Source organism: Aspergillus lucknowensis (assembly GCF_044049455.1).
Source record: "Aspergillus lucknowensis strain CBS 449.75 chromosome Unknown BJX67scaffold_14, whole genome shotgun sequence".
Lineage (NCBI taxonomy): Eukaryota > Fungi > Ascomycota > Eurotiomycetes > Eurotiales > Aspergillaceae > Aspergillus > Aspergillus lucknowensis.
This window is the reverse complement of record NW_027263558.1, coordinates 291,486-304,428: the sequence shown is the minus strand read 5'-3', so window position 1 is coordinate 304,428 and position 12,943 is coordinate 291,486. Positions and strand designations below refer to the sequence as shown.

The window sequence follows — 12,943 nt, the reverse complement described above, 5'->3', positions numbered from 1 at the left end:
CACCCAGATTAAGCAATTACTGGAGAGTATCAGATATGGCCCCGCCCATAGTCAAGATTAAGCCCGGCAATGGATTTTCTCTCCAAAAGGAGAGATACGTAGCGGTGTTTGCCAGGAGGTTCAATTGGCCATAACTCTATTTTCGGATGACAGCTGCATTTACTTTGAGAGCGTCTTGCGTCTTTGCTTAACCATGTAAGAATACATCATGACGGAGCCTAGGATGTCAGATTCAGCACTAATGGTGACCGTCGCCCGCAATAGAACTTACCTGGAACATATAGACCGAGGCAGAAGTAGAAGGTGCCTGCCACAAGAGGGCTAGCAGTTACGGTGGCGGCGCGATACATCAACCACCACTCACTCCCAATTCCAATCGGGTAGAGGACAAGAAAGAGCGAGTATCTGTGACGAAATAACGTTAATAACATTGACATGCAAACCACAGCTGAGAAGAATCAGGCACACCGCAACCACTTTAGGAGCTTTGGTACCGGAATCCCGGCCAACAGGACAGTGAAATAGAGATATCGCACAACATCTGCAGTGGACCATGCGAAAAGCATAGCCGGATAGGCAGACGATGACTCTGTCACTCTTGGGAAGCCATAATTGATGGCCCAGACCTGCACGCAGCGTGCGAAAATCTGGGTGAATGTGGTGAAGACTGGAGCCCTTGTGATACCTGTATATGGGTTAGCCGATCCTGGTCCCCACGAGTTCGGCGAAGAGATGGGAGGTAATTAGAATGTCTGATCTGGAAGAACGTACCTGTCGCCGCATGCAGAATTTCCAAAGCTGCTAGAGTCTGCGTCCACCTAGCCCATCGCCCAACGGCGGTGTATATGAAAGGATCCGAGTACGTTGAAACGACAGTGAGCAGGACGCGGAGCCAGAGTAAAGCACTGATGGAATTGTAAAGGAGCAGGTAGGGTTTGGAGGCAGGCATATTGTTGAATTGTTCCGGGCAGCAGCTCGTTGAAGTATGGAGAGGAAGTAAAACTCCCAAAATTGCACCTGGAGGGTGTGCGTTTGTCAGCCACTCAGACTCTTTGCTCTCGGTTTCATTGTTGTTTCATTCTGGCACACCACAAATAATGCATGAGGGCCAACGCATGTAACTGCATCGAAGATTTCGTTGTCCGGAATTGCCGGTCGAGAATGGATCGAGTCAAAAATTTCAAGGTTGATGCAGTGCTGACAAACCGGTCGGAGAGGCATCCGAAAAGCAATCAAGACCCAGATAGGCCTTCGATGGCTTCCCTTTAACGAGCGACCTCGTGTTTTGTACGTACTAATTATTGCTTTCGCCAGATCCAAGGGCAGCTTCTCTCAAAACCAAGATCACAATGGCGGGGTTGCGGAGACAGCGATCAGCAGCAGAGGGGTTCAGGAACAACAAGGCCTCAGGCTCTTGCCTTCTCGAGTCATCACCTCCAAGGCACTGAACACTCACTCAAGGACCCATGTTGTGTTCACAACATCTGTGGGGAGTCTTGACACCGCTCTCTGCCACCACTCGACTCGACCGTGCGGGGAGGTGGCGGTTAATCCTTCATCTTGCAAGTCCTCATCCATGGTTTTGTACCAAATCAAGGATCTCCACCCAATTGCCGTTGCTCATTATTGGCGGCAATCTTCGGCTTGAACGACTCCCATGGAGGAACCCTGCAGTGGGACCCGTGGACCTCGGGAGCGCAGCGTGTTTTCCAAAGTTACCCTGAATCAGCTCCAGCAAAACAATCCTTAGACGACAAATCAAGGATTCTGTGGTCGCGGTCGTACAGTTCCACAACGGGATTGACCCTGGGCCATGGCAGGTCTGCTCACTTCTGAAACAACAACAGCTCAGGAGAAATCATGATGTAATCTGCTAGGCAGGCTGAATAAGGAGACCTCGACAGAAAATTGAGAATTCATTCCGAGACAAGCGGACACTCGGTGGGGTTGGAATTTGGCAGTCAGGAACTGGAAGAACAACTTCACTCCTTGACAAGCGGCGTGAAAGTTTCAAATTGAGCGAAGCTCAAAGTCGTCAAATTCAAGAGGCTCCCACGGGCATTCCCAGATGCTCATGTTCATTTTCTGAGGGCGGCTGATCTTTTATGAGACTTGGGAAGAGCATTATGCACGGTCACAAAACATGGGCTCAACAAGGCACCTTGTTTCTCGTCACCAGAGGCGGAATGGCCGGCTCCAGTCACTCCTCTTCTTATCAGCAAAGGACAGTGGGATGTTTTGGACAAGCACAATACACCAATAGGAAACGAGAACCCTTGCACACGAGAGGCCATCAATGCTGGACTTGACTCCTGTCTTCTCCACACCGAGCCAAGCATGATTCCGGTGGGCGGTATGAATTGTTGGGGAACTCGAATTGAGTCATTGACGAGACGTCGAGGCTCAGGCGCGGATTGCAGAAAAATGCCGGTTTCCGACACCACCGAAACTTAAATGCACAGACACTGATCATTCAAATCAATGGTCCGTGAGGTCGAAGCTTTGTCCTGCTTCGTCAAACCTGCGCTCCTGGGCAAGAATTCGGCAGTCAAACCAACCATGATAGCCGCCCGCTTGAAGAGTCACACTCTTGCATCGAACGGACACTGCGAATCCCGTCAGCCCTCGGCGCGCAATGAATGGAATAGTCAAAGAGGTGCAGTTTCGGTCGACCGTCGCTTGGGATCTGAGGGTGGCAAGGGCAGCCAAATCGGGTAATACCTGATCCCTTGGTAAGGTTGCGCGTTGCGCCGCCACACGCACTGGGTCAGGGGTAAAGGACGCTAAAAGTCTCATGGTTGGGTAAGCGTGACTCGAGTTGCGGACACTAACGCACGAAGCGGGCAGCGCCAGTTTTCTGATTCCTGAGCCATGCCTGGAACTCCATGAGGAGCAAAGCGTTGGGTTTCGACGTGCAGTAGGTGGCTGCGGCGGATGTGGGAAATTCCCCTTGCTTCTTGCATTTACCCCTGACTCCGTGGGAAGAGAGGTCGGAAGTCGATTCTCCCGACTTGCGTTTGAACCCCTGGTCTCCCATGGCATCTGGCAGATTTCGGATCAAGAATTTCTTTAAGGACGCGGCTCAGAGGATGTGGATGTCAGAGCGAGGACCGCTCCAATCTCTCCCGCGCATCCAGAACTGTTGGATCTTGTCTTGTGTGCATATTCCATGAAAAAGAGTTGTAAGGCTGCAAGAAAGAATATTATTCTGCCTTCAAACCAGTTGCACATATGAGGCTGATATGCCAAAATTATGACCAGGAACACAGGCAAGGAAACATGGATCTTGGGGGGTCGAGTTCAGGAACAGCCAATGGTCTGCGCTGGGTCCCTTGGTCTCTCTCTGCACCACAGTGGGATCAGGAGAGTCGGGAGGCACCGAGGCCAGCCATAATTTCCCAGAGAAGCAGAGCTGATAGCGATGAGTTCATGAATAATATATCCATTCAAGAATGGATTGAGCCTTTTGAACTGAAATAATCACGTTCCCTTGACTGACCTCTTCAGAAGTATGGGCTCCATTTGGTGGCTGCGACTCCGGAACCCCCCCATCTCCACCGCAACTTTTGTCACGAACCAATTCGATCCACGCGCTTTGCTCCCCTCCTTTCCTCAAAAACCTGACCAACCTCCCCTCCCTGTCTGGGGAACCGATACTCCGTCCAAAGTCACTCAATCCTGACGATCTTCTCTCTCAGCCTTTCCCTCTCTTCTTTTACGCCCAACCCCTCTCGCAAATTTCTCGTGGGTGTTATGTCGCGCTTTCCATCATTAAAACTCGCTGATATACCCCATTCTTCAGATCTTTATCTCCCCTTTTCCAAGCCCCCCTCCTGTGTTCCTCTTGTCAAGCATCTGTTTCCGATCTGCAACCTGAGCGACTTCCATTGATTTCGCCCAATCCTGGCCCTCTCACTCTGAAACCTGCGGGCGACTCCCTTTCTCGGCCCAGATATTCTTCCTAACGTCTCCGATCTCGTCTGGTGGGCTTCTCCTGAAACCCTCTCTTTTCGCCCGTCCACGAATACTCGAATCTTCTCCCTTGCCCTCACCTCTCGATCGCCCTCCGTATCTTTTGAACCATTTGCCTGGGCATTTCTTCTCTTCTTTCTCTTCCAGATATTGACAGGCAAACTTGCGGCTTACATTCCTGGACTCGACAATCAATCGTCCATCCGATCCAAACCCAAGCGCCCTTTTTTAAACCCCGTTACGGCTGTCCCAACGCGCCTGATAGGGGACGCTCGGCTCCAGATCGCCTTCAGCTCGCACCCTAACCCTCCACGAATCTTTCTTAATCCTCAGCAATCCACACTGACAGAAATCATTGATAACTTTTCCGCTTGGGGGTGTGATTCCCGTGCGGGTTCGCCGTTTGTTGAAATATAACGGATTCTGGTTCTTGGTTTTGTGTGCATTCTCACACATAAAACACCAGGGCCTCTCACACAATGTCGGTTGCGGCGATGCTGCAACCTGCGTCAAGAGCTTCCACATCCTCATCCTCATCGTTCCAGCCAGTCAGTCGCCAAAACACAATGTCTTCCCACGATACTCGATCCCTTCGCCAGTCGAAGCGCATGTCCGTTACCGCACTCTACTTGTCGATGTCCGCGAAGGACAGAGACCTGGAAATTTCAGATGACCTTGCGAGAGGTGAGTTCCGTTCAGGACCTCGTGCACTTGCGTATGCTAACCAATTGGATCAGCTCAAAAACACCTCCGAGAACTGAAAGCGAAGATCTCCTCTCAATCAAAGAAAAATTTCGTCCTCGAGAAGGATGTGCGATATCTAGACTCGCGAATAGCCTTACTGATTCAGAACCGAATGGCTTTGGAGGAGGTAAGCCCACCCCGCTTTCGGGTATGAAGCGCCAACTGATGGTTTTGTTAGCAAAATGAGGTTGCGAACCGCCTCGACGACACAGTCGATCCGCAAGAAGGCTTCTTTCCCAACGACGAGAAGACACAGAAATATGGCAACTTCCTGTTCCTACTACAAACTGAACCGCGCCACATCGCGCACCTCTGCCGTTTAGTCTCCATGTCGGAAATTGATTCCCTACTCCAGACCGTCATGTTTACTATCTACGGAAACCAATACGAAAGCCGCGAAGAACACCTGCTACTCACTATGTTCCAGTCTGTCTTGACCTACCAGTTCGATAACACACCTGAATATTCTTCCCTTTTGCGACAGAACACGCCCGTTTCCCGTATGATGACTACCTACACCCGACGTGGGCCTGGCCAGAGCTATCTAAAACAGGTTCTGGCAGACCAGATTAATTCGTTGATCGACTTACGTGACATAGATCTGGAGATCAATCCGTTGAAGGTCTACGAGACAATGGTGAGAGAGATAGAAGAAGAAGCGGGCTCCCTGCCCGATAACCTTCCTCGCTCTGTTACGGCCGAAGTTGCTGCGGAAAACGGACGAGTGCAGGCTATCATTGGACCTCGCCTGAAAAAGCTCACTGACATCGCAAACTCCTTTATCACTACAATCATCAATTCCGTGGACCAGGCGCCTTATGGTATCCGTTGGATTTGCAAACAAATCCGGAGTTTATCGCGACGCAAATACCCTGACGCTCATGATCAAACAATCTGCACCCTGATCGGAGGGTTTTTCTTCCTGCGTTTCATCAATCCCGCCATCGTTACTCCACGCTCTTACATGTTGATCGAGTCGACTCCCACGGACAAGCCTCGTCGCACGTTGACTCTGATTGCCAAGATGCTTCAAAATCTAGCAAACAAGCCTTCATATGCAAAAGAACCGTATATGGCCAAACTACAGCCTTTCATCCAACAGAATAAGGAGCGCGTGAACAAGTTCATGCTGGACCTGTGTGAGGTACAAGATTTTTACGAGAGCCTGGAGATGGACAACTACGTTGCACTCTCCAAGCGAGATCTCGAACTGCAAATCACTCTGAATGAAGTATATGCCACCCACGCCTTGATTGAGAAGCATAACGTCGCCCTGGCTCAGGACCAGCACTCCCACCTCCAGGAGATCCTACAGGAGCTAGGCCCAGCTCCTCCACAAGTACCGCGCAAAGAAAATCGGACTATCACGGTTCCCCTATTCAGTCGATGGGAAACGGCGCTGGATGACTTGACTTCGGCGCTCGATATTACTCAGGAGGAAGTGTTTTTCATGGAAGCTAAATCTACCTTTGTTCAGATCCTGCGCTCTCTTCCTCCCAACTCGTCAGTGGCCCGCCGCCCTCTTCGACTGGATCGTATCGCGGAAGCTGCCGCAACTCTGAAGAATGACGCAGTCATGGTTCGCAAGGGAATTCGGACCATGGAGCTACTGAGCCAATTACAGGAGATGGGAGTCATTGATCGCTCGGACGAATTCAGCCTCCTCCGCGACGAAGTCGAGCAGGAACTTGTACACCTAGGGTCTCTGAAGGAGAAAGTACTGGAAGAGACTAAGCAGCTGGAAGAGGTATATGCAACTATCCGTGATCATAATGCGTATCTTGTTGGTCAGCTGGAAACGTACAAATCCTACCTGCATAATGTCCGCAGCCAGTCCGAAGGGAAATCGAGAAAACAACAGAAACACCAAGAACTGGGCCCATACAAATTCACCCACCAACAACTTGAGAAAGAGGGTGTTATTCGCAGGAGCAATGTGCCAGAGAATCGGCGTGCGAATATCTATTTCATGTTCAAGAGCCCGTTACCTGGGACTTTCGTTATCAGCCTTCACTACAAAGGTAAGAGGAATCATTTTCTTTCCGTGTTCGTTGACTCTGGCATCTGCTCTAACTATGTGTGTATAGGTCGTGCCAGGGGTCTCCTAGAGCTGGATCTCAAGCTGGATGATTTGCTTGAGATGCAGAAAGACAACTTAGAAGACCTTGATCTTGAATATGTTCAATTCAATGTCTCAAAAGTCCTTACGCTTCTGAACAAACGCTTCGCACGGAAGAAGGGTTGGTAAAGGCCTCTCTTACCTAGAATTTTCGCCCACCTCCAAACATAGACGTGTACAAAAAAAGCTGTGGCACCCATGACTCTGCGGCGTGATACTGAGTCTTCTACCCCGAGCCCTCCCCGTCGATGTGGTTCGCCGATTTTGATCGTACGGCATCCTCTTCGTGAATGCGAGATGGTATGGGCTTCTCGTTTTCTGGCACTATCGCGATGCGAGAAACATATATCTGTTTCTATGCACGCGGAACGGGCTATACGAGCTCAATAGCGAGGAGGACCTTGGCCCTCAAAAAAACATTCCATTATCTGTGTTTCGTTTATCGGGCGTTTTCCAATTTGGAGCGGTAATTTGTCGAAGTTGCAGCTGTACATGTCCAGCATGGGATGTCTTTTGCTCTCGCTGGTCGGGATAAAAGAGCTGGAAGTTGCTGATGCTTCACGTTTGTTTATCCTTAAGTCAGTTATACCCTGTTGAACGATTTTACCTACTTTTTGCTCACTACTGTTTGATGACTTTTGCATGTTTTCTCTGTGGATTTGCTCTTGCCTCTTCTTTTTTTGATCCTCCATATATTATGATTGGTTACCTTGTGTCCACATTGTTGATTGTATTTATATGATGCGGATTGGGATCAGTGGTTTCCCTGTTGTAATGATGAAACCTTTTTTATCACGGATCGAATTTACGTTCGCATTCACTCCAGCAAGAAACCCAAAGCTTGCTGTCTCTTACTGGATGATGGTGTTAATGTTGCCAACCCTCGCCGGCGTCACGTGTTGGCCTCCCTCAACCCCTCCCAAAGCTGACTAGCCCGACTTCCCACGGCTGTTGCTGTCCAAACTTCTGTCACCCTATCTCGCTTGTTTTGCTTCCGCAGTGACTTCTCACCCGTTTCTCCGTCTCTTGCCTGAACATCTCGATTCCTCGAGGGACCGGTTAAATCTCCCGTGGTTACTGTCCCACGCCCACAATTACTCCCTCATCAAACGTCTCCCTCCCCTCTCCGTCTCTCTCTCCAGACGGTCCCCGTCTCCTACCTCCATAAGCCATCTGACCACAGAGTCCACTCTTCTTCAATTCCCACCCACACCTGGTTAGTATCATAATGGAAACATCCGCTGTACCTCAAACGGCCCCTGCGTCTAAGTACGATGACTATGACTTTCCTACTACCGCCCCCGAAGCTCAAGCTGGCCACCCTGGCCATACCAGCCCAGAGCAGGACGCCAAAGTAGAGCAACTCCGAAGTGAACTTGAGCAGGAAGGCTACGTCGACAGGCTGGACACGCTGACCCTGCTACGCTTTCTACGAGCCCGTAAATTTGATGTGGCTGCGGCTAAAGCCATGTATGAGAGTGACTTCTCCCTGCTTCTACCTGAATTGTCTCTGAATTTTCCGACTGATTCCCCGTGTGTCTGACCGTAGGTTCGTCGCAAGCGAGAGCTGGAGGAAAGAATTCGGTACCGATGACCTTGCCCGTACATTTGATTACGTTGAGAAACCGGAAATCTTCAAGTATTATCCTCAGTACTATCATAAAACCGACAAGGTGTGTTTGCAACGTCCCGCTTGCAATTGGCCCGCAACGATACGTTAGCTAATTGGTATGGACGGTATTAGGATGGTCGACCCGTCTATATCGAGAAATTTGGCAGCATCGACCTCAGTGCAATGGCCAAGATCACTACCGACGAACGTATGTTGAAGAATCTCGTGACTGAGTATGAGAAACTTGCCGACCCTCGGTTGCCCGCCTGCTCAAGGAAAGCTGGGAAACTATTGGAAACTTGCTGCTCAATCATGGATCTGAAAGGTGTTGGACTTACTAGCTTTGCGTCCGTTTATAATTACGTCAGCCGGGCATCCGCCATCTCTCAGAACTACTACCCCGAACGACTCGGGAAGTTATATCTGATCAATGCTCCATGGGGGTTCAGCACTGTGTTTGCCGCGGTCAAGGGTTTCTTGGACCCCGTCACTGTTTTGAAGATCCATGTTCTCGGTTCAGGCTACCAACCCGAGTTGCTGAAGCAGATTCCCGCAGAGAATCTGCCCACGGAGTTTGGTGGTACCTGTGAGTGTGAGGGAGGATGCGAATACAGTGACATGGGCCCGTGGCATGAAGCAGAATGGGCCAAGCCACCTAAGTGGGCCAACCCCAAGGAAGAGAAGGACGCTATTCAGAAGGAGTCGGAAAATGAACTGAAGACTGAGGCGCAGGAGACTTCTCAAACCACTGCATAGACTCAAGGATGATGTCTAACTTGTCTGTTCCCTATTTTCCTATCTATCTTCGTTCACTTTTGCATTGTCTGGTTCCCTTAATTCTCTTCCGGAAATCTTGGAACAATATGGTAAACGCTGAGGCTCCCTCCGCCCACCTCATCTCTCTTTCTCTCGTTATAGAATTTTCCTTTGAATGATGCTAGATCGCCACCGCTATGCTACCTTGTCGATCTTGCCCTACCTCAGCCTGGGGCATATTCCGGAGGTTTCACTTATCATCCTCTCTTCTTATCACCTTTGCATTTGTCTGTCCACTTGTTGCCTTCTTTCAAATGTCGTTTTAGGCGGCGCAAGTCGATCATAGATTGGAGCCGGAGGGGTTCAGGCTCGGCAAAATTAAATCTTCTTTAGATTACACTTGGTGATATTTGCAACTTGCAGGAGGAGTTCCAAGAGCATATTGATATCCAAATTCCCCCGACACCATAGCCAATTTGTGAGTATACAATGGGGAAAGACAGCCTTATTCGGACACAGGGACTTAATTCATCAGGATCGAAGTTGGTATCACCCCAAGACGAAACGCCAGCCTAAATCCAAGCGGAGTATGGAAAGAGAAGATGAGAAGAACACGTCAAATGTTTTCGACAAACTCAACAGCCCGACCGGCGCGCTCAGCTTTACCAACAGTAGATGCCAGCGCATCCCCATCTATTCCGTCGGATTTAGATACCGCATCATCATCGGGGACGGCCTCACCCTGAAGCCGAAGCACTGTCTGCAATGCGTCCTCATAGATCTTCGCGATTTCTCCGTTCCGCCATCGCTCAGCTTCCTGTTCAGTCCCCAGAGGAATATCGAGATTCCACTGCGTTAACTCCCTTAGAAGTTTTCGTCTCCTCCTTTCTCGCGTTGTCATAACTGGATCTTCCGGTTGGGGTTGGCTTGATGAGCCTGCATCGAGCATCTCAGAATCGGTATCAGCTATTACTTTGTCTCCATCTTCCTCCTCTTTGCTCTCTTCATCATCCGCAATCACTTTATTTAATTGTTCAACATATTGCTTTGCCGCTTTCCCCGGCGCATCTCGCCTCAACCGTGCCACAGTCGTTGTTAGCGATTCTAACTGCGCATACAAAGATGTGACCCGTGCTGCCAGTTTCGCATCGTACGCCTCATATTCCACTGTTTCCGCGGGTGCCGTGAATGCCCCCGGAAAGGGGAATTCTGGAGATGAAGAATCGAGGCCGTTGATGGCAACCGAGGAAGAGGCGGCGGAGAAGGTGCGGTTTATAAACTAAGATAGATTCATTCGTTAGAGATAATCGTCAGCGGAGTTTGGGTCCGAAGGGAGAGTTTTGAGTTGAGAACGCACATCATCAACTAGCTCGCGCACCCTCTCGCGCATCGGATCAGGCTCATCATTTGGGTTTGCAGAGGGAGGGAGATGGAGGTCGAGCTTTTGACGGGAGAGGGCGACGGCGTTTCCATGGAGGTACGTGAAGTCTGCGGCGGATTGGAGCTCAATCCGGCGGTAGTGTGAGGAGTCCATCGTTCATGTATGTGCGAGTTGTGTTGACTTGGAGATCGGTCGACGACGCGTGGGAGGGTGACCGCGTGTGGTGCCTGAGGACTTTGGCAAAAACATTGTTGCCTCAGGAATCAGCATCGGGGGCCAGAACAGAGCCCCAAGCGAAATTCGTCCCTTACGTCATTTATCATTCATCGACAGCGTTGTTTTGCACGTCAGGGTTTGTGGGCTCCGCCGCTCTTTTTTCAATGGGAACAAATTCCGTTTCGACTTCTACTTCGCTTAGTAGAATTTTGTGGAATGTTGGTGAAGATATGAAATTCTTTCCTTGACCTGCATAGTGTTGCCAATGCAAGTGGGGCATGATGGTTCTTCAGCTCGTCGATAACACAGCTACTGCTGAGCAGCCTGCACTTGATACGACCTGCACACAGACGACGACAACCACCGGCTCAGGTTCGAGGCAATGGAGCCGCCCGCCAATCCGCGCCGGTCGGTCGAGACGCAAATATGCTAAGTCGCAACCTGCTCGGCTGGGTGTAGCGGATGATACAGTGGCTGATACTGAGCAACCATCTTCAGACGAGAGGGAGTTGATACGAGCAGGCACGAATACAAATACTCTCACTAACGCAAATACTGCCCAAGAAACCACAAACAACGGCTCTCAGCCTCCCGGCCAGAATGCAGAACATGTACTACAACAGGACTTCGGCGCCGGCGCCGGCACAGGGACAATACACCAATCCGAAAACCATCCCAAGATCTGCGGACTAAAACCTGGAAGCGAATTGGACATTCTGTACGAGAACCAACGCGGATGGTTCTTCTTCGGCATCCCCCTCTACTCAGACCGGTCGCTCCTAAACATCGACCCAGCCCCGTGGATGAACGCAGACGGGAAACGGAGCTTCGTCAACATAACGAACGCCCAGGTTCCTGATCCCAGCTGGGAGTGGGCCTGGAGAACCTGGTACGTGGATATGTCCGGCGACGTTGATGAGCAAGGCTGGCAATATGCGTTCTCGTTCGTATCATCATCGTGGCACGGGACTTATCCTTTCTTCCACTCGTTTGTGCGTCGCCGGCGATGGGTTCGTGTGCGTATCAAACGGGCCTCTGAACGGCATCGACGAGGCCAGACGGGACTTGAAATGGGGCATATGCTGAATGAGGATTACTTTACAATTCATTCTGCGGTTAGATCGAAGCGGGCTTCTAGTTCAGAGCGTGCATCTAGGGCGACACGAACGTCTGCGGAACTTGAAGAGGACGGACTATTGGATGAAATCAAGAATATCCCCACCCTGATGTCCGCGATGAAAGCTGCCGTCGTGGATAGGGAGAAGCTCGATACTGTGAAGAAGTTTGTCGAGGAGGGAGGAGACGAACTCTACTACCTTAGCGACACGGTATGCACGCAGTATCCTCTGCCAAGTTTTGTCTTGCGAAGGAGATTGCTAATATACTCAAGATTCCCGAAATCATGACCAGATTTGTCTACCAAGCCTCTCGATGGCAGCTTCTCACATACTTGAAAGACGTCATCCAAAAGTTGTCTCAACAAGAGAAACAGCCAAGGCAAGAGCCTGGGTTTCATAACCGGGACACCGAGGGGATCCGACGCAAGCAGGAGCATCTTTCGAAAGCGGCTGAGACTGCACAGTGTCACCTTACTGGGCCCGAAGTGCTTCTTGAGCCGCCCCAATCCCGTAGACGGGGATCGGCCCCGGATATGATGGACCTCACACCAAGAACCAGAAGCGGTAGTCTTTTATCTCGAGTTTCTGGGCGATTTGCTTTCAAGCCCATAGATAATGGAGGGGAGATGAAAGGAATCCCTCCAGAGGCGGAAATTGGGCATGATGTTCATATATATTGAGCGTTGCTCTTGAAATTTGTTACCGACTCTGGCTTCTTCGTTTCGGATTCCCTCTAAACCATGTAAAGGTTATAACGAAAGAAGTAGACATTCCTCTCAGGCTACTTTGGTGGTGGCGCTGAGCCTTGACTCCCAATGCCAGCGTTTTTGAAGCTCGTGACCGCCTTTGGAGAAGTTCCCGAGAAATTTCCGCGCAAAACAAGAAGCCGCCTCTGCTTCCACCATAATACCCACCTTAGACCCTCCTCTTTGTCCTGAAACTCCCTGTTTTTCGGTCGAGATTTATGTTACCGCGCGGCCGTCCGTGTTTGAAAAGATGTGGCCTGCCTGCAGTCTTCGTGGACC

General features: G+C 50.4%; 6 protein-coding genes across 6 annotated transcripts; 3 read left to right on the top strand and 3 right to left on the bottom strand.

The window, feature by feature from the left end:
* Positions 1 to 159: 159 nt before the first annotated feature.
* BJX67DRAFT_380157 (putative membrane protein) lies at positions 160 to 949 on the bottom strand (the record flags this gene model as incomplete). Its single annotated transcript, XM_071032735.1, has 4 exons — positions 160 to 218; positions 272 to 405; positions 469 to 685; positions 772 to 949. The coding sequence occupies 4 exons, from the start codon at positions 947 to 949 to the stop codon at positions 160 to 162; spliced, it is 588 nt and encodes a 195-aa protein (XP_070887332.1).
* A 1,444-nt stretch (positions 950 to 2,393) lies between these two features.
* BJX67DRAFT_55043 (uncharacterized protein) lies at positions 2,394 to 3,417 on the bottom strand. Its single transcript, XM_071035152.1, has one exon. It carries the CDS (start codon positions 3,040 to 3,042, stop codon positions 2,479 to 2,481), a length of 564 nt encoding a protein of 187 aa, XP_070887331.1. The 5' UTR covers positions 3,043 to 3,417; the 3' UTR covers positions 2,394 to 2,478.
* Positions 3,418 to 4,067: 650 nt separating this feature from the next.
* BJX67DRAFT_54987 (Ras GTPase activating protein IRA2) lies at positions 4,068 to 7,091 on the top strand. The gene is made up of 3 exons (XM_071035151.1): positions 4,068 to 4,656; positions 4,710 to 4,843; positions 4,895 to 7,091. The coding sequence occupies exons 1-3, from the start codon at positions 4,452 to 4,454 to the stop codon at positions 6,962 to 6,964; spliced, it is 2,409 nt and encodes an 802-aa protein (XP_070887330.1). The 5' UTR covers positions 4,068 to 4,451; the 3' UTR covers positions 6,965 to 7,091.
* Positions 7,092 to 7,966: 875 nt separating this feature from the next.
* BJX67DRAFT_54923 (SEC14 family lipid-binding protein) lies at positions 7,967 to 9,291 on the top strand. Its single transcript, XM_071035150.1, has 3 exons — positions 7,967 to 8,305; positions 8,385 to 8,508; positions 8,580 to 9,291. The coding sequence occupies exons 1-3, from the start codon at positions 8,064 to 8,066 to the stop codon at positions 9,201 to 9,203; spliced, it is 990 nt and encodes a 329-aa protein (XP_070887329.1). The 5' UTR covers positions 7,967 to 8,063; the 3' UTR covers positions 9,204 to 9,291.
* Positions 9,292 to 9,819: 528 nt separating this feature from the next.
* On the bottom strand, positions 9,820 to 10,737 carry BJX67DRAFT_380154 (uncharacterized protein; the record flags this gene model as incomplete). The annotated part of the gene is made up of 2 exons (XM_071032734.1): positions 9,820 to 10,482; positions 10,561 to 10,737. The coding sequence occupies 2 exons, from the start codon at positions 10,735 to 10,737 to the stop codon at positions 9,820 to 9,822; spliced, it is 840 nt and encodes a 279-aa protein (XP_070887328.1).
* A 344-nt stretch (positions 10,738 to 11,081) lies between these two features.
* BJX67DRAFT_380153 (uncharacterized protein) lies at positions 11,082 to 12,598 on the top strand (the record flags this gene model as incomplete). The annotated part of the gene is made up of 2 exons (XM_071032733.1): positions 11,082 to 12,128; positions 12,191 to 12,598. The coding sequence occupies 2 exons, from the start codon at positions 11,082 to 11,084 to the stop codon at positions 12,596 to 12,598; spliced, it is 1,455 nt and encodes a 484-aa protein (XP_070887327.1).
* Between the last annotated feature and the right edge of the window lie 345 nt (positions 12,599 to 12,943).